Source organism: Drosophila takahashii, chromosome 3R, assembly GCF_030179915.1.
Source record: "Drosophila takahashii strain IR98-3 E-12201 chromosome 3R, DtakHiC1v2, whole genome shotgun sequence".
NCBI classification, from domain to species: Eukaryota; Metazoa; Arthropoda; class Insecta; order Diptera; family Drosophilidae; genus Drosophila; species Drosophila takahashii.
The window spans coordinates 37960634-37982312 of NC_091681.1; the positions used below are offsets into that span (position 1 = coordinate 37960634).

At 40.2% G+C, this 21679-nt stretch overlaps 1 protein-coding gene across 1 annotated transcript; it reads left to right on the forward strand.

The window, feature by feature from the left end:
- The first annotated feature begins 9864 nt into the window (after positions 1 to 9864).
- nAChRalpha2 (nicotinic acetylcholine receptor alpha2) lies at positions 9865 to 15624 on the forward strand. Its single transcript, XM_017153694.3, has 7 exons — positions 9865 to 10130; positions 11412 to 11566; positions 11840 to 12020; positions 12634 to 12793; positions 12985 to 13570; positions 14134 to 14335; positions 15333 to 15624. Exons 1-7 carry the CDS (start codon positions 9885 to 9887, stop codon positions 15525 to 15527), a joined length of 1725 nt encoding a protein of 574 aa, XP_017009183.1. The 5' UTR covers positions 9865 to 9884; the 3' UTR covers positions 15528 to 15624.
- The last annotated feature ends 6055 nt before the right edge of the window (positions 15625 to 21679 follow it).

A 21679-nucleotide genomic window follows, 5' to 3' on the forward strand; every position in this document is an offset into this window, starting at 1 on the left:
GTTTCTCCGTTTTTTGTATGTTTGGGAACCGGGCCAACAAATGAGGAGGGCGAAGGATCGGCAGAAGGCCTGCCCTAGAGCTGCACAAGTACAACATGAAATGCACTCAGCTGCTTGAAAACAATTTTACACGGGATTATGAGTGGGGGTGCGGGAAGGGCCAGCAGGGGGCGTGGCAGATGAAGATGGGTCAGCTAATAGAGCGCCACTCGGTGCAGTCTGCCTGGGAGCTATTGAGAGCTGTGTATACTCCTGCTTACTTGTTGCATAATATTTTCCTTTTTATTAGCTGTACGCCGAAGGGCGGCGAGTAGCTCTGAAAAGTACACCTTCGCTTCATCCGCTTTTCCTGGGGCTTTCCCTTAAATCTTCAAATGCTTTTTCAAGCTGATTGCCCTGGTCGGAGATGCTGAAGTTAATGAAATGTTTTAGGCTAATACAATTTAATGTTTTTGTGCCAAGGATCCACAGGATTCTCGGCAAGGACACGCCGTGGTGGCTGGATGGCTGTATGGCTGGGGCAAATGCAATTGCAAGACAAGTTGCCAGCTGGCAGTTCTCCTTAATCAGCAGACCGCCCGTGCACGTGAGCGCCCTCTGGCGTGGCGAATTGTTGAAGCATTACTTTGGCAAAGAAATTGAAATTGCCAACGCCACACACACACACACACACACACTCGCACACTGAGAAAAGCTCGTGAGAAGCAAGGAAAAAACTAGCTAAAATATTTGCACACAAATTAATTTCTTTCAGCTGCACTTTTCCCCCAGCAGCCACGTTTTCCACTTGCTATTTGATTTTCATTTCAGATACGGCTACGGAAATCCGCTCACACCAGCACACACACACACACAGACACACTCAACCACTGCAACTCAAACAATGGACCGCCTTTGTACATTACTCATACGTACCGTTGGCCGCACACTTTTCAATTATCAATTGCAAACGCTTGTCCAAATATTGATATGACCAAAAACTTGATAATCGAAATTCCCACACAGTCATTGTGTGCTGAAATCTGAGACAGCAATATTTGCACTAATCGCTCATATATAAAACTTCCTCGGGCATTCTGAACGACTGAAGGGCATTGAGATTTTCAATTATTTTTGCAAGACATTTAATTTAATATTTAAACTGCAAGGGCCATAAATTCAAAGCACCAGGAAATGTGCTCATATACCATATACCCACATGCAAATGAAGCCAGACTGAAGCCATCCGAGTGCCGGCACTACAATGGTTTCAATTATTGTCGAGGAGCCCAGGGCAACCGCTCGACAACTCCGCCTATTAAAATCAAACTAATTAGAAGTGCAGCTCCGGCAGCTCGGCTTCGTTATAATTAGTGGAAAGAGGGCGGCAAAAATGGGAAAGGAGACAGCGGGGAAAAGCCACAAAAAATTGTTTGATAACAAACATTTTGCAGCTTAAGGAATTTCTGGAAAACAATTGCCGAACTAAGCGCAACCACAGACACAAACACTTTGGCACTTTGGCTGGGTTTTCGGGGGGAAAAGAGGAAAACGGGGTATGAAATAGCACATAACCAAACAAAACAGACAAAATTCTGTGGAAGTTAAGCCAACAAGTTATAAAATACTCGAACAAGCCAGCATACAGATGCAAGTGCACAGATATGCACATCGCACAAAAATACTCACATACACAAAGGCAGGCAGTGCACAAATACAGACACACGGCTATATAACTCGATGGCTCTATGGCTATATAGCCGCTGCACACCGAGGGCAAACAATAAACAGCAAGTGCAGAAAGTATGAAACGGAAATTCTGCATTTGACATAAACGCCAAAAGCACGCACTCCGACACCCAAGCAAAAGCAAACAAAATCAAAATCAAAAACCAGATCTGGTCCTCAAAACGAGTCCTGAACACTCTTTGTGGGGGTGCTTTTGGAACTATCAAAACTGTGGTCCTAAACTTGATCCTAACTAATTTTGATTTTAATTTAAAAAAACTTGTTGGGCCTTTGAAAATTTGTATAACATTTTTAAGATAATTTTGATTTAAATTTAAAAAACTTTTGGGGCCTTTGGAAATTTTTATAACATTTTTAAGATAAATTTGAATTCAATTTAAAAATATTCATTGGGCCTATGTAAATTTTAAAAAGATTTTTAAGATAATTAGAATTTAAATTTATAAATATTTTTGGGCTTATGGAAATTTTTAAAAGATTTTTAAGATATATTTCATTTACACATTCTATTTACATTTCATTCATTTACATTTTTATAATGAATTGTTTAAAGATATTTTTCCTAGTTTTAAAGTTTTTATTTAAATTAAAAGTGTTAAAGGTAATTTATAAATTTAAGTTACAAACCAAAAGCCAAAACCCAACTCAATCTACCTTAAAACCCTAATATTTTTGAAAAAAATTATTACAAAAATTGATTTTATTTCAGGGGAACCCTCTTCTTCGAACTCTTTCTCGAAATTAGTAACCAATTCCATTGCTTAGCTGATAAATCCGCAGTGGGGGCTTTGCGACAAAGTGATAGAGGAGCCAGGAATTGCCAGTTTCGAGTGCCACGGGACAAAGCCAGTGCAATGCACAGATGCCAAGCAGTTGGTAGGAAAATCGCAAAAGGAAACTGAAACAGAAACTGAAACAGAGACTGGCTGCTAAAATTTCGAAAACGATTCGCAGTGATTTTCATTCGGTTACACTGGCAGCAGGCAGGTTCGCAGTTAGAGTGCGACTTTGTCTGTGGGATTCTGTAGCCCATCTGCATCAAACTGGATATCCTCGAGTTTTTCGCTTTGCATTTTGCGTTTTTCGGCTAGAGTCTCTTCGGTTTTTGTTTTTTTTTTTCGCTTTACTACAGCTTGGTGTGTGCTGGCAATCTGGCATTCTGCATTGGCTTCGCATTGTTCTCACGGCTCAAGTGGTAGGCAGCCCGTGGCTTAAAATATAAAAATTGATGCCAAGTGCAGCAGGCCTTGCTGGGCCGCCGCCTTACACATTTCCATTTTGCATTCTGCATTTTCCATTTGCTTTTCTGAGTTTTTCCCCCTTTTGTTGCCGCCGACTAATGGGTGTCAACGCTTGAATGCAATTTGGAGCATATTTCGTGGTGCATGCGGGGCTTTTTGTGGTCTTTGTTTTCGGTGTTTTGCGCTTTGGTGCAAGGATAAAAGCTTTTCGGTGAATGTGAATGGCAACCGCTTGCGGTTATCATATGTCAATCAATACGCTGATGACTAATGGATGGCAGCCAGCCAAAATCAATGTCAGGCCAATTTACAGACAATTTCATAAGCGGAATTGACGTCAAGACGCGCTCGCACATAAATCACCCGGCCAACAGGACGAAGGATGAGGTGCGGAAGACAGGAGGACAGCGGAACAGGAAGCAGAACCTGAGCAGCGTCACCTGCCACGAAACGAATGGCATTCAATCAAGTCACCCACTGTTCCCCCTCCGAAAAATCCCCGAAAATCTTCTGGCAAAATAACAATAAAAGTGAGTGGCCGCAATAATGTCCCACGCCACGCCCCCTCCAACGCCTCCCTCCCACAGCATATTGATGACGATGACAGTGAATTTGCAAAGGGATCTCAAATGCCAATGCGGCGTGTATATTGACATCCATAAAATCCAAGACGGCGCAATTAAAACTTTGAGATCTGGGCCGGATTTATGCATTTACTTGGATTTCTGTCAATTTGTATAAATTTTTTATGATAATGAAGCGCAAATATTTCAAGAGCAAACGACAAAAGGCGAATGGCATAAGATAATGTACTATATACATTGCGAGACTGGGAGATTTTTTGGAGGGGACTTCGGTCATAAAGACGACAACGTGGCGCTGCTAACAAGGAACCGGAAACAGGAAATGCCAAGCGGCAGTGCCAAGATGGAGAACGAAAGAGAGAGAGAGAGAGGATAGCTGGGTAAATTGAGTCCTTAAAAGAAGTTGGCAAAACATTTACCAAGACTTTAGCCTCAAAATATTCGCCGGATAATGAAGCAAGTGTGACAAATTGTTGATTTTCTGTCAAAATTGACTTAGACAAAGATAGATACTCTCGCCTTGGCTATAAAATCTATTCAAGTCCTTCCTAGTCCATTCTAGATTCACAGCCATAAAATCATTAGACCCACTGCCTCTGCCACCCACAGTTGTACCAGTTAATTTAGTTTGCATGTTTTGCACCGACTTTGGCAAATCGCAAGCAGAAGATTCCTTATACAGACTGTGTGGCAGTGGAAGTGGAAGTGCTGATGATGACAACGACAATGAGCTGGGTCCTGGAGCAAAAACTTGACAAAGTATTCATAGTAAAACGCGCTCTCAAAGCGAGACAGTGAAACTTGTCACTGCAAAGTTGCTAAGTCAGAAGCCTGATGACTCTGTGCCACTCACACTCCTCGACACTGTCAGAAAAATAGGCATACATAATACATTTTTATTTTGTAATGGAAAACCAAAAAAGCAAGACTTTCTATTGAAAATTGCCGTAAAACCATTGCAAACAAATTACGTCCTAGAACCAAAAAAAAATTTAAAAAGTTTTAAAATATATATCTCTAAATTATTTGTACAATATTTTAAATCATTTGTAAGATATTCAATTTATAAATCATTTTTAAATGCTTGTTTTTTGTTTGTTTTTATGGTTTTCCCAAACATTGGTCTTAATATTTAAAAATGTGCCCAGATTTATTTAATTATTTTTTAAAATGTAACATTCGATTTAAAATTACATATTTGAAATGATTTTCGATTTTAGCTCCTTATTTTTTCTCCCTGCAGACAACTCGCTCCTTCTTCCTTTTTTCGTAAAACTGGGTGGGCGTGTACATGAGCTTGAGCTGCTGGGCGTGGCAGCTGCTGGTACTGCTAGTCCTGCTGGAAAATATTATAATAATAATAATATTATATTATTTGCTGCTGCTGGCTGAGTCGTCGGTTGGCCAAAAACTTTGTCGGATGCTCGACGGGCGGTTCAACTTAAATCCTAATCACATACGCAGCCAAAGAATCAAGTTAAGCCAGCCAAAAGCAGCGATTCAAGTACGAACCGCCAAGTCATCACCTCGAGGCTAACACACACACACACAGGCTCATATTTACACTTATATCCGCACACCCACACTTGGATAGCAACGCTAATGGCAAATTAGATTGCGCATACGCCTCGTTTGCACTCGAATTCCCTTTGATTTGCGAACGCGAAATTCGCACGGCCACCGTGGAAAACAAAACTAATGCGCAATTAATGACATCCGCTTAGCGGGCGAAAAACTATGCAACATTTTTATGTCGAGCGGCAATTTTACGGCGCCATAAACACGCCACCAATGGGCGTGTAATGCCCTTCATCTCCTCTCATTTTCAACACGACTTGTCGCTGCTCATCATAAAACCGGTATCTCCATTAATTGACCAAGACCCTAGAACCAAAAGACCCACGAGTGTTCTCGCCTCTCTGGCTCTGATTTCCTTTGTCTTTTTTTACTTTTTTTTATTTTTAGCGCGCCTCACGCGAAAATGCCATTAAATTGATGGGACGCCGGAGTTTGCACGATTCGACAGTCGACAGAAACAATTAAAAATGTTATAAAAATGTTATATGCAGGTTGGTGGGCTGTCCGTTTGTCCGTTTGCTTGTCCGTCTGTCCGTTCGTCCTTTCGTCGCTTGTCGCCTGTCGATATGGACAGTGCTGATAAAAGCAAACGGCACTTAAACGTGTCAACAATGGGCACGACAAGCGCAGCAGCAGCCTCGAATTGATGAACAAAGGACTGTGCCGGCTCCAAAAACGCCTCCTCTTGCCACGAAAAACCCCCCACGTTGACAAATTTTTTCGCCCCATCCATTGGAGAGGGTTGCGCGGGACAGATTTTCGCAATCAGTTTTATGTTGTTCAAGTGGCAGGCAAGCGCTCATTGTGATTGGCCTGCCATGGCCAAAAAACAAGCCACCAATTTCACACATATAGTATGAACACTGCAAGAAATTGCATGCAAATAAATCTAAACTGATTAGCTATTATATTTTTTCACCATTCATTCATTGATTAATAAGAATATTTAACATATGAATAAGTTAATATTAAAATAAAAAATTATAAAAAAATAATTTCATTTTCTTTATTCGATTCGAAAAGATTTCTTTTTATATGTAAATGAAAATAATATTTTATAATATTAAGCACATTTTTTCTACTTAATATTTTTAATTATTATATTTTCCAAAACCTCTTCAATACTTTCATTTATCTCCGTGCATGTACATATCTCTCCCTGTTCAGTTGGGGGAAATATATATAGAGAGACACCAAACAGTTTTGCAATTAATTTCTGGCCAAAAGCAGGAAAACGTTTGTTGTTGCCGCTGCTGTGGCTGCCATAAAAGTTAGATAAATGGTACGAATATAGACAAAAACTTTCGATCACGCAGCCACGCACGCACTTTATGGTTGGGGTGGATCCAGAACCGGATCAAGGGGCGTCGAAAGGGGGTCAAAAGGGGGGCTCTCTGGTCGCGGCTTTGTCAGATTTTGAAGTGGCAAGCCAAAAACCAAGAGCAAGCCAAGTGGAGCGACTGCCGATTATTTATAGTTGAGAAACTTTTGTCATTTACGTTCGAAAATTTAAATTTTAATTGAGTTTTCTTGCAATCAGGAAGTGGAGCTCGGAGCTTGGAGCTCTCGGCGGCGAGGAGGATGGCAAAAACTGGGGTCCTTGGGTCAAAAAGCTAGTTGCGAGTCGAAAAGTCAGGTGTTGGGCCCAACTTTGCCTTGGCCCCTTGAACGGGGTGAGCTTTGTTATCGAAAATGTTTTGTTAACTTATTCATTGAAAATGGCGGGGCACCCTGATACATCTATAAGCCGTTTAAAACTACAAGTTAAAACATCAAAGATTTTAAGATTTAAGGGGAGATTGACAGAAGTAGCCCAGATTGATGGCACCTATATTGTGTATAGGACCTATAGGGTATATCAAAGTCAATCCACTGCCTGGCCATTTTTGTTGTTGTTGATTTACCAGGCAAAAGTGCACAAAACAAAACTTTTCTCGCTGTTGTTGCTAAAATACCGCAATACCAAAAGCAAAAAAAAAGAGAAAAAAACATAAACTCAAATAGTAAAAAAAAAGGAAAATAAAAATAAAACTTTGAGTTGCAAACAAGCTAAAAATTGTTGTTTGCCATTGTGGCAAACGATGGTTGTTGTAATTTTGATTGCTTTGTTATGTGCAGAAGAGTGAGTGCCGAGTGTGGGTGGCAATAAAACGTGAGGATCCTTCTCCCCATTCCGCTCCATTTTAGATTCCACATTCCAGCAGACCTGCAAACATTCAAACATGTGTAACTCGACGAAATAGGTTGGCTAATGAAAGCAATAACAACTGTCGGAGGAGTCGTATCAGCAGCTCATTCAAATGAGGCTCAAACAAAGGAAATAAATAAAAAGAAGAAAAGGGTGGCCACGAGAGAACAGCAATAAAGCAGCTAATAGACTAGATTAAAGTTGTCCCGCCAGCCGGCGCATAAATTGCTCATTGAATGTTTTGGCTTTTTGCTTTCGGCTTTTGGCAAAAGTAAAAACGCTGATGCCACCAATTTGTACCGAAAAAAGCGAGCAGCTAAAAATGCCTTCAATGACCGTAAGCCATAAAACACACGCGGCTCAATGGCGGCACGGCCAAATGACAGAGTTCATGTATCATTATGGCTTCGCCGGAACTTAGGACCAAAACACTGACCAACAGGACACGGAACACCAAAACAAATGGGTTTCGCAGCTTGGAGCTTCTCAAGCAAAAGATTAGGCCCAGACTTTGGGCTGTCTACCAAATACAATATATAAAATAAAACAGCATCTTTAGTTCAACCCGCTCATTTTGGATGTGAATATTTGGTAAACAGGAAATACAAAAACAAACCGATTACTATAAAAATATATTTTTCTTAAATATAAAAAATAAACCTTATCTTATATATTATTATTTCCGAATTTGGGTTTTTTTATAAATTTTTATAACAATCCGTTCTGTGTGAATTTTGCTATTTCCCGTTTTTTTGTCTACACATTTTTATATTAGCTATACTAGGTTTCCATCAAGAACTTAAGTAAAGGGATTAATCTATAAGCATATTCTTTAATATTCTTCACTTATTTTCTTATACCACCAAAATACACCAAAATATTTTACTACAGTTAAAATGTTAGTAAAATAATTAAATAACTATAGTAATAAATAATGACAGAAAAACCTGTTTTAAAAATCCATGTCAGAGTACAAATTAAATCTTAATTCCCTTAAATCAACGGCGATGGAAACTTGTTAATTTCAATTAACCATCCGAAAACGCTGGTAAATTCAATCATTTTCAATATGCAGTAATTAAATTGCGCCCGGCAAAGGTGGTTGGGCACCGGAACTGGAACCGGACTGTGCTGTGATATGGGATGCCTCGCTGGGTTGTCAGCACAAGCACAGCGAACGCATTGCATTACTGGCATTGCAAGAGGGAATTTCAGGGCGGCAGAAAATGAAATACAAATGTGGGTGGGTTGGTGCTGCAAAACCGAAAGCCACAGAAACAACTCAAAATCGCAATATGACACATATGTGAACAGACGTAGCAAAATACCAAAAACCGAGAGCCGAGCCAAACAGCCAGGCAAAAAGTGTAGCCAGCATTGCAGCGTTAAACATGCAAAAGTGCACAAGTGCTGATAGCTATGTGTGTGTAAGTGTATTTGTGTGTGTGTGTGAGGGTCCTGGGCAGACGGCATGTTAACGTAGATTTTAACGAATGTTGACAATTACGAAAAATTTGGTTTCTGGTTAAACGAAATGTGGGCCCAACGGGGCGTATGAGTGTTTGCCAAATGTGCAGCGGTATGTGTACACATGTAGATGGGTGAAGTTTTCCTTTCCTCTCGACTTATATTTCTTTCTTTTTTTTTTGCATAAGTGCTAGTGCTGGGAGTATTTGTGGGGAATTTTTTTGGGCTGTGGCTCGCCGGAATCGCGGGAGAGAGCCCAAAAAATATCTACGGCCAAAAGAGCACCAAACTTGGTTGAGAAGTTTGTAATGGAGTACTGGGATCCGAGTCTGTGTGGGATTAATCCATCGAAGAGCGCTCCTCAGAGAGTCGTTTCGGAAGAGAGCATCCTTCTAGGGCTTGGCTCTGCTCTACCCATACAGTGTGTAACAGTATGATGATATCCAACTCTCGCAGGATAACAGGGTGAACCATAAGGCGCAGGCGCTGCGCAGCATCTGCGGCCACATTCCGTTGAAATCCCGCCGGCGACAAAGCTACAAAACGGAGGCTGCCCAGAGGTCCTGGCAAAGGCTACAAAAACAAAACGCGCGTCAGTACGATTCCTGTGAATATCTATGCAGGACAGCACGGAGCGGGGCCCAAAGGCTCGCTAAAAATCAAGTGAAAGTCCTTTAAAAAAATACAGAAAAATATACAAAAAATCAGTTAACAAGCTAAAGAATTTTTAGGATTTTTTAGTCACGAAATGTATTAAGTGAAAATATTTAAATTAGTTAATAAATTTATTTTGGGCGGCCTGAAAAACAAAATCAGCTGCCTGGGCGCAGCGGCTTCAGCTGCTCAACGACTGCGCCGAATCGAGAAATCAGTTAGCAGCAGCGAGACTTGGAGACTTGTAAACACTTTTAGGCCATGTGCTAAAAGCCAGAGCCACTCGCTCTGCCCCGCCAACTGCGTCAGAGATTGAGCCAAGAGCCAGGCAGCAAAGGCAGAAAGGTAAACAAAAACCTGTGCGCGTGTTTGCATCAATAAAACACCGGCCGCCCGAGCCACCGAGCAACGTCAAGGTCTTTTGTCCGCCGCAGTGACGTCATCATGGCTGCTGGCTGCTGCATTACACGCCCACTCGGCCTCCTCGCCCACATCTGGCGTCACTGCAAGCCGCTCTGCCTCCTCCTCGTCCTCCTGCTCCTCTGCGAAACCGTTCAGGCGAATCCCGATGCCAAGCGCCTCTACGACGATCTGCTGAGCAACTACAACCGCCTCATCCGCCCCGTTAGCAATAACACCGACACGGTGCTGGTCAAGTTGGGCCTCCGGTTGTCCCAACTCATCGATTTGGTAAGTACAAATTTAATTACCTATAAAGGAAAGTATGGGGGAAATTTTTAATTAAGCCCGCGTTTCGCTACATTTGGCTGCAAAATAACAAAAAATGAACAAAAAGTGGCGTAAAAGTTTCCAGCAACTTTCGGCGGCTCGTAAATAAAAAATGCTAAACAATAAACAGCAACAAATGGGGCGAATCGAGTGAGCTGCCAACAGAGAAATCTATGAAACCATAATGACAGACCCCCAAGTAAAGTAAACAGGGATGAATTCTGTTAGTACACATAGCAAAATATTGAAATTATATGGCAATATATTTTTAATTGGGAAGAGATATAGAAAATATTTAAATAAAATATGTATAAATAATTGTATTTTGGGTATAGTTTTAGAATAATGTTAAAAATATTTTAAATGCCTAAAGATTAAATGTATTTTACTGTTTTTGAACCATCTGCATTTACCAAATGTATCAATTTAAATCACTCTTTATATGAAATTGTTTGTATATATTAGGGTTTTAAAATCACATTTAATGGTGCCTAAAAGTATGTGGAAAATAGATGCAAAATATTTTGTTGCATACTTTTAAAATGTGACTAAAAGTTCCTAAAATAAAATTAAATAATAAATATTCAAAATAGTTTATAAATAATATTTCGACTATTAAAAATTAAGTAAATATAAATCAATTTTCTTTTCATCTATAAGTACCTTGAAATATTTCTCCCTGTGCATGGGTCCGCGGCATTAAAGTGGCATATTTCAATTCGCAACATCAACTTTATTCCTGTCAGCACTGGTTGCTTTGCACCGCCAGATAAATCGCTGGCATTTCTCAAAACTTCGGGCGAACGGGGAGCACTAGATTTTTATAACATTTCACTCCAACATTTCATTACAAGGAGGGGATCGTTGTCTGCGCTTGCTTAAAGTTCCCCGGCCAAGTCATTTGTCAGCCGGCCGAGAGAGAGACTGCAATTCCGGCTGCAGGGCCGCCACTTTGGGTGGTTTCACCACCGCCGCCACCAGAAGGCTTAAAAGGTAATAAAACAAGCCGAAAAGGGAAAGACGCCGTAAGCTGACAGCAAAAAGCACATTAGCCGAGGGGCGCGGGGACGCGGAGTGCAAATGATATAAGGAAGCGGCGGGGAAAAAAAAGGGAAAAATGAATAAAATGCAAATCCTCCTTGATGCATGGCTGGGCCTTAGTCTCCCAGCTCCACTTCCCTATACACTTTTTTGTGCGGCTTGTCGAGCTTCTTTTTTGTATATGCGAGCTTAATTTTGCAGAATCTCAAAGATCAAATTCTAACGACCAACGTGTGGCTGGAGCACGAGTGGCAGGATCATAAATTCAAGTGGGATCCCTCGGAGTACGGCGGCGTTACGGAGCTTTATGTGCCCTCCGAGCACATCTGGCTGCCCGACATTGTGCTCTACAACAAGTAAGTTGTGCTAAAGTACTTAAAAGAAAAGGTTTATTTTAATATTAATCAGAAAAATATTATTCTACATTTTTAAGAAAGTAATTCAAAATAATAGGGTTGCTATACATTTTTGTGTATTTTTATTTTAACAATTGTTAACAAATTAGGATTTTAAATCACTTTGAAAGGTGTCTAAAAGTATGCAATAAAAATATATTGTTGCATACTTTTAGACACATTTAAAATGTATTTCAAATCCCAAGAGATTCACATACAATTTATCTCTTAAAGTGCCGATGGCGAGTATGTGGTCACCACTATGACGAAAGCCATCCTCCACTACACCGGCAAAGTGGTTTGGACTCCGCCGGCCATTTTCAAATCAAGCTGCGAGATTGATGTGCGCTACTTTCCCTTCGATCAGCAGACCTGCTTCATGAAGTTCGGTTCCTGGACCTACGATGGTGATCAGGTGAGTGATGGCCCCACTGTCTGGTGTCCTTTGTCCTCTCTGCCAGCCGCCTGCAAGTGGAGGGACAGGTTAGAAGTGCACTGGGAAAAGGAATATATTTAACAATCATATTGTATGGCACTTATTACAATCAGCAATACAAAATTTACTGAGTGTATTAAAAAATCGAAAAAATGTCAATATACTTATTAGAACTAAAAAATTCACTTGCATTAAATTTAAAAAACTCTAAAAATAAATACAAGTTGAGAAGTTTAATTTAACTGCCTTCTTTGTATTGAAAACTTACATCTTTCAATATCTTTAAATTTTTAACTGTTATAAAATTAGAAAAATTTTTACAAAAATATTTCCTTGGCCATTCACGACGGAAATTAAGGAAATAAAAACATTTTCTTAGACTGTAGCGAATGGGTTTTGGACAGGGAACGGAACAGAACAGAGCTCTTTTTTACCGGGCGCTTGTCAACGCATTTAAATTTCGCTACTCTTTTTAACGACTGCACTTGAGCGGCTGGCAAAAAAAAGCAGGGATTGCGCCAGGTGGTTAAGGGGTGACAAAGGGGAGCCTCACTTTAACGGCTCCATCAACGGGGCTTTTCTCGATTCGCAGATCGATTTGAAGCACATCAGCCAGAAGAACGACAAGGACAACAAGGTGGAGATTGGCATCGACCTGCGCGAGTACTATCCCAGTGTGGAGTGGGATATCCTGGGAGTTCCAGCGGAGCGGCACGAGAAGTACTATCCCTGCTGTGCCGAACCGTATCCGGGTGAGTTTAGTGGAGTTTAAAGCTTCCCATCGCCGGCAATTACGCGAAAGCTCTACCCAAACTCATCCCCCGAAAAAATGTTTCCCTCCCTCTTTCTCTCTCAACCCCAAAAAAAATATTTATTTATCATATGCAATATCATACGCAACTTCCTGGACTTGTGACTGATTTTGGCCAACTGGCCTGCTCAGATATCTTCTTCAATATTACCCTGCGGCGGAAGACGCTCTTCTACACGGTTAACCTGATTATTCCTTGCGTGGGCATCTCGTATCTTTCGGTGCTGGTCTTCTACCTGCCCGCCGATTCCGGCGAGAAGATTGCCCTGTGCATCAGCATCCTGCTGTCGCAGACCATGTTCTTCCTGCTCATATCCGAGATTATACCCTCGACATCGCTGGCACTGCCGCTGCTGGGCAAATACCTGCTGTTCACCATGTTGCTGGTGGGGCTGAGCGTTGTCATCACGATTATCATACTGAACATCCACTACCGCAAGCCGAGCACCCACAAGATGCGGCCCTGGATAAGGTCGTTCTTCATCAAGCGACTGCCCAAGCTGCTGCTGATGCGAGTGCCCAAGGACCTGCTGCGTGACCTGGCGGCCAACAAGATCAACTACGGCCTCAAGTTCAGCAAGACCAAGTTCGGACAGGCGCTGATGGACGAGATGCAAATGAACTCCGGCGGCTCCAGTCCGGACTCCCTGCGGCGCATGCAAGGTCGCGTGGGGGCGGGCGGATGCAATGGCATGCACGTGACCACGGCCACAAACAGGTGAGATATGCGGGCGATTTTCAGGGGTAAATAAATTCTTGAGGCAGTTGGCACTACAAAATACTGGACAGCGAAGTTAAAATTTAAATTTATTTTAAAGGAATTTTCAGAGAAAAAAGTCTTAAACTATTTAAAAATTACATTTTTCTAGCAATGCTTTTTAATGCTAATAAAATATTAGTTTAGTTACTTTGAGGGAATCTAGGAGTTTTTAAAAATAATTATTTAAAATCTTTTTAGAATGAAGAAATCAAGAAATCAACTATTTTTTATTATAGGCAAAAGAAAAAATAAAAATCAAAGAATCAATTTTTGTTTAAATGCAGTACACACAAGTTCTGCATTTTTACATTTTTTTTCCTCTTCAACTTTGTTTAAAATTGTTTACTTAACCTAATCCAAATGTGTGATAACTAGTTTTAATCATATAATTTAGATCAAAAATCCCAAAATAAAGTGTTATTTCCACTTTTAAAAGGGGTCAATACATTTCTACACCCGCATACCTTTACACATCCCTATCAAAAGAACCCCTGTGATGACCTGTCATCTCGTACTTACAGATTCAGCGGCCTGGTGGGGGCTTTGGGCGGCGGATTGAGCACCCTGAGCGGCTACAACGGACTGCCATCCGTGCTGTCCGGACTGGACGACTCTTTGAGCGATGTGGCCGCACGCAAAAAGTATCCTTTCGAGCTGGAAAAGGCCATCCACAACGTCATGTTCATACAGCACCACATGCAGCGGCAGGACGAGTTCAATGCGGTGAGTCCGGTAGCTGATTGAATTTTTAATTGGAAATTCCGTTTGTCCACGGGCGCAGTTGGACAGTAAGGAAACCGCAAAAATCGCTTTTCCCGGCAGTGTCCTTCCCCCGGTTGGGTTCACATTCATCCGGCCATCGACCGTCGGCTACTCACTGTCTGATCTTTGGCTTTCTTTTGCCGACTTATTTAAGCTTTTGCCATATTTGCACTTTAAGACAACCCCGCAAATCCACTTTTAATTGCTTTTGTTCAATTGACTGGCAATTGGCATTTCCCTCAGCTTCTCATCTCTTCATCAGCGGGTTTCGTTTCGTTTCGTTTTGGCCAAAACGTTTCAATCAAAGCCCCAAATGTTCTTTGTTGTGTGATTGCGGCGCGTCTGGTTTCGCCGATTTTTTCCCAGCTTTTCCCAGTCCCTTTGAGTTTCGCCGCCCTTTGCAGCCATTTATTTTTTCGGGCTTTGCTTTGTTGCCGCTGCGATTCCGCTCTTTGATTGATAACCGAACCGATGCCGGGCATAAGTAGATTAAGCGAAGTGCCTAATGAAAGCCAATCGCTCAAAGTGTGGGCTTAAAGCGCAATTAACCGTCCTGCATGCGGGCGGCTTCGAATTGGATGGCAGCCAAAATAAAGGAAAATATTCACAACTTATTTCAATTCATCCATACAAAAATTCTTAATACTTCCCGTACATATTTGTAAAGCTTGATGAATGATTGACTTTGGATTGTACTTTTCGGTTTTCTTTAATTACTTTTATATTATTTTAATTAAGTCTGCAGTTTATTATACCATAATTCATTTAGTTATGAAACTGTAATACTTTTTGAAGGAAAACTTAATTAATAAAATTTAATTTAGGCTTTAATTATTTTACTAACATTTATTAAGTTATAAGACTTTAAAAATCAACACAAGTCAAAATAAAATAGATATATGTAGATAAATATATCTCTTCCTTTAGTAAAACCATTTTCTTTTAATATTCCCAACAGGAAGACCAAGATTGGGGCTTCGTGGCCATGGTCATGGATCGCCTGTTCCTCTGGCTCTTTATGATCGCCTCCTTGGTGGGAACCTTTGTGATCCTGGGCGAGGCTCCGTCTCTGTACGACGACACCAAGGCCATTGATGTTCAGCTATCCGATGTTGCCAAGCAAATCTACAATCTAACCGAGAAGAAGAATTAAATTCAAAATATAGAGAACTTTTAGCTTAAGACAATTTCCTAGTTTAATGCAGTGTTTCAGCAAAATTGATGCGATGAAAATGAAAATTAAAATTAAAATACGGTATAATAAAAACGTTGGCCCGAAAGCAGCCAAGCAAAATGCTGAAATGCAAAGCGCTCTTTTCCCTGCCTGCCTGCTTTTCCCCGCCCCCCTTATTTAGCCTACAGTTCGCTGAGAACTGCATGCCAGGAAGGTTAAAGCAAAAATTATTACAAGAAAAATGCTATGGAAAATACTCGTACGTAAGAGGATGCCAACGGCTTTAGCCGCCCCTTTTTTCCCCCTGTGGCTGTCAAAACTATTTGCCAAGCATGTGTATCCAACAGCCAGCTGCTGCAATACCCCCCCCCCCCCTTGCTCCTTTTGCTTTTCCTCCTTTTCCCAGGGATTCGAGTCGAGTCGAGGGAGTATGCCTGGCCTTTTATTTGATAACTGGAAAATTAACCTTTTGAAAATGCGGCAAATGCGCAGGCAACGGATGCCAACTCATGGGGAAGACGACGTCGAGCTTGTGCAAATATAAGTTGATAATGAAGGGTATGTGCATGTAATCCACTATAATCGTTGGGTTATTAAAAAGCGAGCAACCGAAAGACTCGGTTCGAGGAGCCAGCCAACTGCGATAATTCTACGAATATTCCAGCAGTTCTGCTTAAGAAAAAGATTTACAGATTTAAACGAATGTAAGTAAATATTATTTAAGAAATGCGAAGTACAAGATATCGAAAATAAATATGTTCTTAAATTATATTTCTTTTACTCTTAACTGAAAATTAAACTACAAAATTAAATTAAAATTAAAGCCAAAGATTAGACTGGCGTATGAAAAAGGATTTATTACTAAAGGCTAGATAAAACTTAAATTAAAAGTTAAATAAAAGTGGTAAATAAATCTAAAATGTAAATTATGGAAAAAAATAAATACCTAAACTATATTTGTTTTATACTCAACTTAAAATAAAACACACCCCAAGGATAGTTACTTTATATAAAACCCTCTTCCACATATAACAAATTACTGAAATTAATATTAAAGCCACAGATGAGACTGGCGTATGAAAAGAGATTTATTACTGGCGGCTTGATAAAGCCGCATCAAAGCGAAAGGAGTAAACGAGCCCCAAGGATCTATGCACAGAAAAAATTCCAGATCCAGCCAAAACAATTTCTCAGCCAGCTCTGCTAGTTGTGCCAGTTGTGAGCTGTGAGCTGGAGGCATCCATTCTGGTTGACTGACTGGCTCGCTGGCTTAAAGTATGCGGCAATCAAAAAATGTCTGCAAAACTATTTGCTACAACTGCAAAACTATTTCTATACAAATGTCACAATTTCTTGTGCTCGTCGTTGTGCATACAGAATTTCCTTTCCCTCCATTCTAGCAAGCTGGCTGTTTGTGAATGTCATTCAAATTGATGGGCAACAGAGTGGCAGGCCAGCCGCAGTGCCACGCCCCCTGCTTTTCGGAAAAGTGGGAGTAAGGGGGGGCTGTCAATGTCAGTTTGCGCCAAGCAATTGCAATTTCTTACTGACTGCAACAAAAGGAATGGCGAAGGAGCCGGCAGCAGCAGCATCATCATGATGAGCAGCGTGAGTAACGCTGGCTCAGCTCAACAAGTCCTGTTCCTCCAAAAGGATCCTTGCCCCGCAGGATGTGTGTTCGCTGGATTTCGGTGTGTGTGCATATATTTTGCATACATTCCCCACTATCGGGAATCACTTTACGCACACACTTGCTTCACTCACTCACTCACTCACTCACCCATTCATTCATTCATTCATTTTGCTTGGCTTCGGTTCCGCTCCGCTGTCATGTTGACAAGTTCAATATGCTACATACCACCCACTCGAAACCACCCACTGACTGAGTGACTTTGCCAGCTTGTCGCTTTTCGCATTTCGTGTGTGCGTGTGCATCATTTTCGCTACTTCCCGTCTACTTTTCACAGTTCAGCGAGCTGCTCTCTTATATTTCCCCCCTTTTTGTTTCACGGCTCCAATTTAAATTCATATTATTTGTGCTTCATATGTGAAAATACAGCAGAGCAGAGGAGATGCTGCTGCAGCGATAAACAAAGGGAAGGTCGGATTTATGAGGCAGTCGGATGCTCTGCAGCCAAGTGGAGCAAGGCCCGACAAAAGGCCAACATCTGGCCATAGGAAGCATTACTATATGCAAAGAGGAGCAGCGGTTTTTATCGGTGATTCAAAAATGGGGCAAAATTTACTTTATCTAGCTGGGGGAAAGGCCTCGATATACTATTATTATATCAGAATAGTTACATACAAATATTTAGCATTTACTTAAATTACTTTACAAATTAAAAAGTATATAATAACTAGCATATTTCTTAAAATGATTTAGTTGGGGGTATCCAAAAGTATGCCACAATATATTTGTAACCCAAAAGTGATATGAATTCATGCAGGAAAACGACTTGTTATTTTAAATAATCAATATTCACAAGAAATCTTGTAAATATTTAAAGTATTCATTAATTGTCGAATTGGTAGCCTTTAGCAACTAAAGATTTAACTTTTATCAAATGCCAATAAAGTCAATAAAGCCTCCTCTAACTGTATCAAATAAAAACACCTCTTAACGAGGTAAAAAACTAGTGACGACCGCACCTTCAACATACAAAAGTTCTGATATCAACATTTGTGACGAAAAATTATTACACTCGTCATCAAATAGACTTTCTAATCTTTTCTCATTCGGCCCGCCCTAGCAAACTATTCCAGCCTTTTTCCCCTTACAGGCATTTTCTATTGCAGCGTGACGAATGAGAAAAGATTAGAAAGTCTATTTGATGACGAGTGTAATAATTTTTCGTCACAAATGTTGATATCAGAACTTTTGTATGTTGAAGGTGCGGTCGTCACTAGTTTTTTACCTCGTTAAGAGGTGTTTTTATTTGATATCAGAAGTTTTTGTTTGTTTACATTTGCTCTCATAGGAGCTAATATATACATTTAAATTTAAATTGGTCAATCATAATTTTTAAACTATTGTATTTTAACAAATTAAGTTAAAAAGGCGTTGAAGCATTTCAAAATACCTTTTAAACGAGGTATAGCACATGTCTGTACCTTTAGTAGTGTAGAACTTACAAACTAACGAAATTTAGCTATTTTTAGCTTTTTCCCGCTAAAGTAGCGGCTTTTTCCAAAAGTCGTAGAACAAAAGTTTGCTATATGGAACTCTTAAGTGCAAATTTACTGATTCCACGACCCTAAAATACAGTTTGGATACCCTCACACAAAATTAAATACTCAGGGAGCGTTAGTAGTTCAAGCTGGCAAAAGTGGCTATTTTCGTATAAAAATAACTTTTAAACGTGACTTTTTACAGTAATGTGTTATATACCAAAATTTAAGGAATCTCAAGGGCTATACAGTTTAAGGTTTTAAAGAAAATCGTTAGAGCCGTTTTTGAGAAAAATAAAAAAAAGCTAAAAAAAAGTTTTAAAAAATTGTCTTTTGTTCATATTTTTTTAACTATTACATTTACACAAATTGCATATAGAAGGCGTTTATAGCATTTCAAAATACCTTTCAAACGAGATGCAGCACAAGTCTGTAGCTTTAGTAGTATAGAAGTTACGGCTTTCCGAATTTTAGCTATTTATAGCTGTTTTCCCGCTAAACTAGCGAGTTTTTCCAAAAGTGGTAGAACAAAAGTTTTTTATATCGATGTGATGAACGTCATATCAAATTTTCAGAACTTAAAAAACATGTTTTGGACAAGTGGACAAGTGGACAAACAGAATTAAATTTTCATTTTGGGAAGAAGAAGAAAATCTTATTTTGGCTATAACTTTTGAACGGAGAGTCGGATTTTGACAAATGACCCCTCATTCGACGGGTATTTTCAAAAGGAATACAACTAAAATATTGAGAGGGGGCCTTTATCCCCACCGGCCCCAACAGCTCCAAATTTCGAAATTTTCACTTTTTCACTTTCACCGCTCTCTCTCCCAAGCCAATTGATTTTTTTAAAGTCTTGGTATGCAATCCTGTTAGTTTTCGCAATACCTTTCGATAGGTGTATTATTCATTATGATCGGACCATCACAGTAGATTTTCATTTCTTCGTGTATATATAGTAGTCGCCTTCGCACACTCTCCTGGTGCGCTTCGTCACTACATGGACTGCCGTCCATAGTGATATTTTTCAGAGCACTTTTAATTCCCAAACTCCATCAAGGTTTCCGCTTGAGAAAATCGTTAGCAAGATTGAGTTTTTATAAGTTTGGCCAAAAAGTTGATTGGCATGTCAGATCCTGCAGCTAAACTAAGAATTCCTCATCACTTTTCGGCAATCCATTTTCATTCTGTGTATTCTGCAGTTGGGGTGCAAAATATTTCCCAATGCTGCAGAATTTTGTTGTGTATTTTCAATAGCACACAATCATACAAACATACCTATATATATTTTAAGAATTTATTTTTATTCCCGACTCGTGTTTTTGCTTACCATTTTTGAGTTGTTACAGTTTGTGTTATTTTTTTATTTTCGGCTTGCTCACGTATAATTCATTGCATACTTTTTGGCATGCAATTTCATTTCCCGCTGACAGCAGAGTTTGCAATTCGTTTGATTTACCATTTATTTATGTCGTCTGACAAATTCAATTTGATTGCTGAATGCAAAACATTGAGGTCGTCGGAGGGAACAGCAAATGCATTTGCTGTTTTCCACAATTTCCACACTTTAAATGCAATTTCTGAAACGGTCAGGCGACCCAAAGTTTTTTGTGCACAATATTCCCTCGGTTTCTGTTTCCGTTTCCGCACCTTCTTCCCTCTCTTTCTCTATCTCTATCTTCATGTCGTTCCGGCTCAGTCACTCTGATATAATTAACGTTAACGGAGTGGCAGCCTTTTAGGTTGCAACTGGGCCACGCCCACTTTGGTCGCCCCTCTGAACGATTAGGGCCGCGTGTCACTTGTCTTATTTTATCGCAAAAACAATTTGTCGTCGCCTGTGGCTGTCGACTTGCGGCAGAAGTTGCCACGTCTTTGGTGGCAAATTTTATAAACGATTTATAAAAGTCATTGGCGCAGTAGTTGGCAGGCAGCAACTCAAAGTCAAGCACAAACTCAATTCGTTGACATGTGAAAACTTTCGACGCTTTCATTTATTTATGAATTGTTCGCTCGTAAAGTTGCAGTACACACACACACTCAGATCACATCCAATTAGCATATTAAATTAAATAAATATTAAACTAACTGCCTCACACAGCCCACAACCCACATAACGTATACGCCATGCAGTCCAACGTTGTCAATACTTAAAGTGATCAGCCCACACACACACACACACAGCCAAACACACAGGGTGGCTAAACTGTCATGCAGTTAGTCATTCACTCATCAAACAATCCACCCACCCACTCCCCAAGGATTATGTGCCAGCGGCTTTTACGAGTCCTGTAGTCCCGTAGTCCTGTGTGCAGGGCCTTCTGCTGGTCTGCTCATAATTTATGCCACTCATCTTAATAATTTTGGGCGCATAACTTCAACTACGAGAACGTGTAGCAGCATCAGGACGAGCAGCAGGAGCGGCAGGACTCGCAGGACGAACAGGACCAGCAGCAGGCAACCCAAATATTTTAAACATTTACTTAGCCAACATAAAAGCTCTCCTCTCGGCTGGCAGGTGCAGGGAGATAGAAAAGCCAGTTCAACCGGGGGTCCTGAGCTGAGCTGAATGACCCTTTGATCTAGTTCCATTCGCAAATTGATTCACTTTATCAACTTTCATCTTTAGATGACTACTTTCGTTGCCAAGCGTAACTTTCAATTGCTTTATTTGCGACTATTTATTATTTAAGAGTGCACTAAATATTGCAGCGATGTTTCGGTTAGATTAGAGTTGAAAAGGAACTACTTCTTTATAAAGATTTTAGTTTAATGTTGGTATGTATTATTAAATAAATATTATTTCCTTGAGATAGTAAACATCTAAAATATTTTTTTAATACTTTTTACAATCCGTTTTTGATGCGATTACTTTTAATTTTAAATCTATATTTTTTATAATCCCATTTTGTAGTTCATATCCCAGATTCTCTTTTAGTTTTCCATCCCTGTGAGTTCCATCC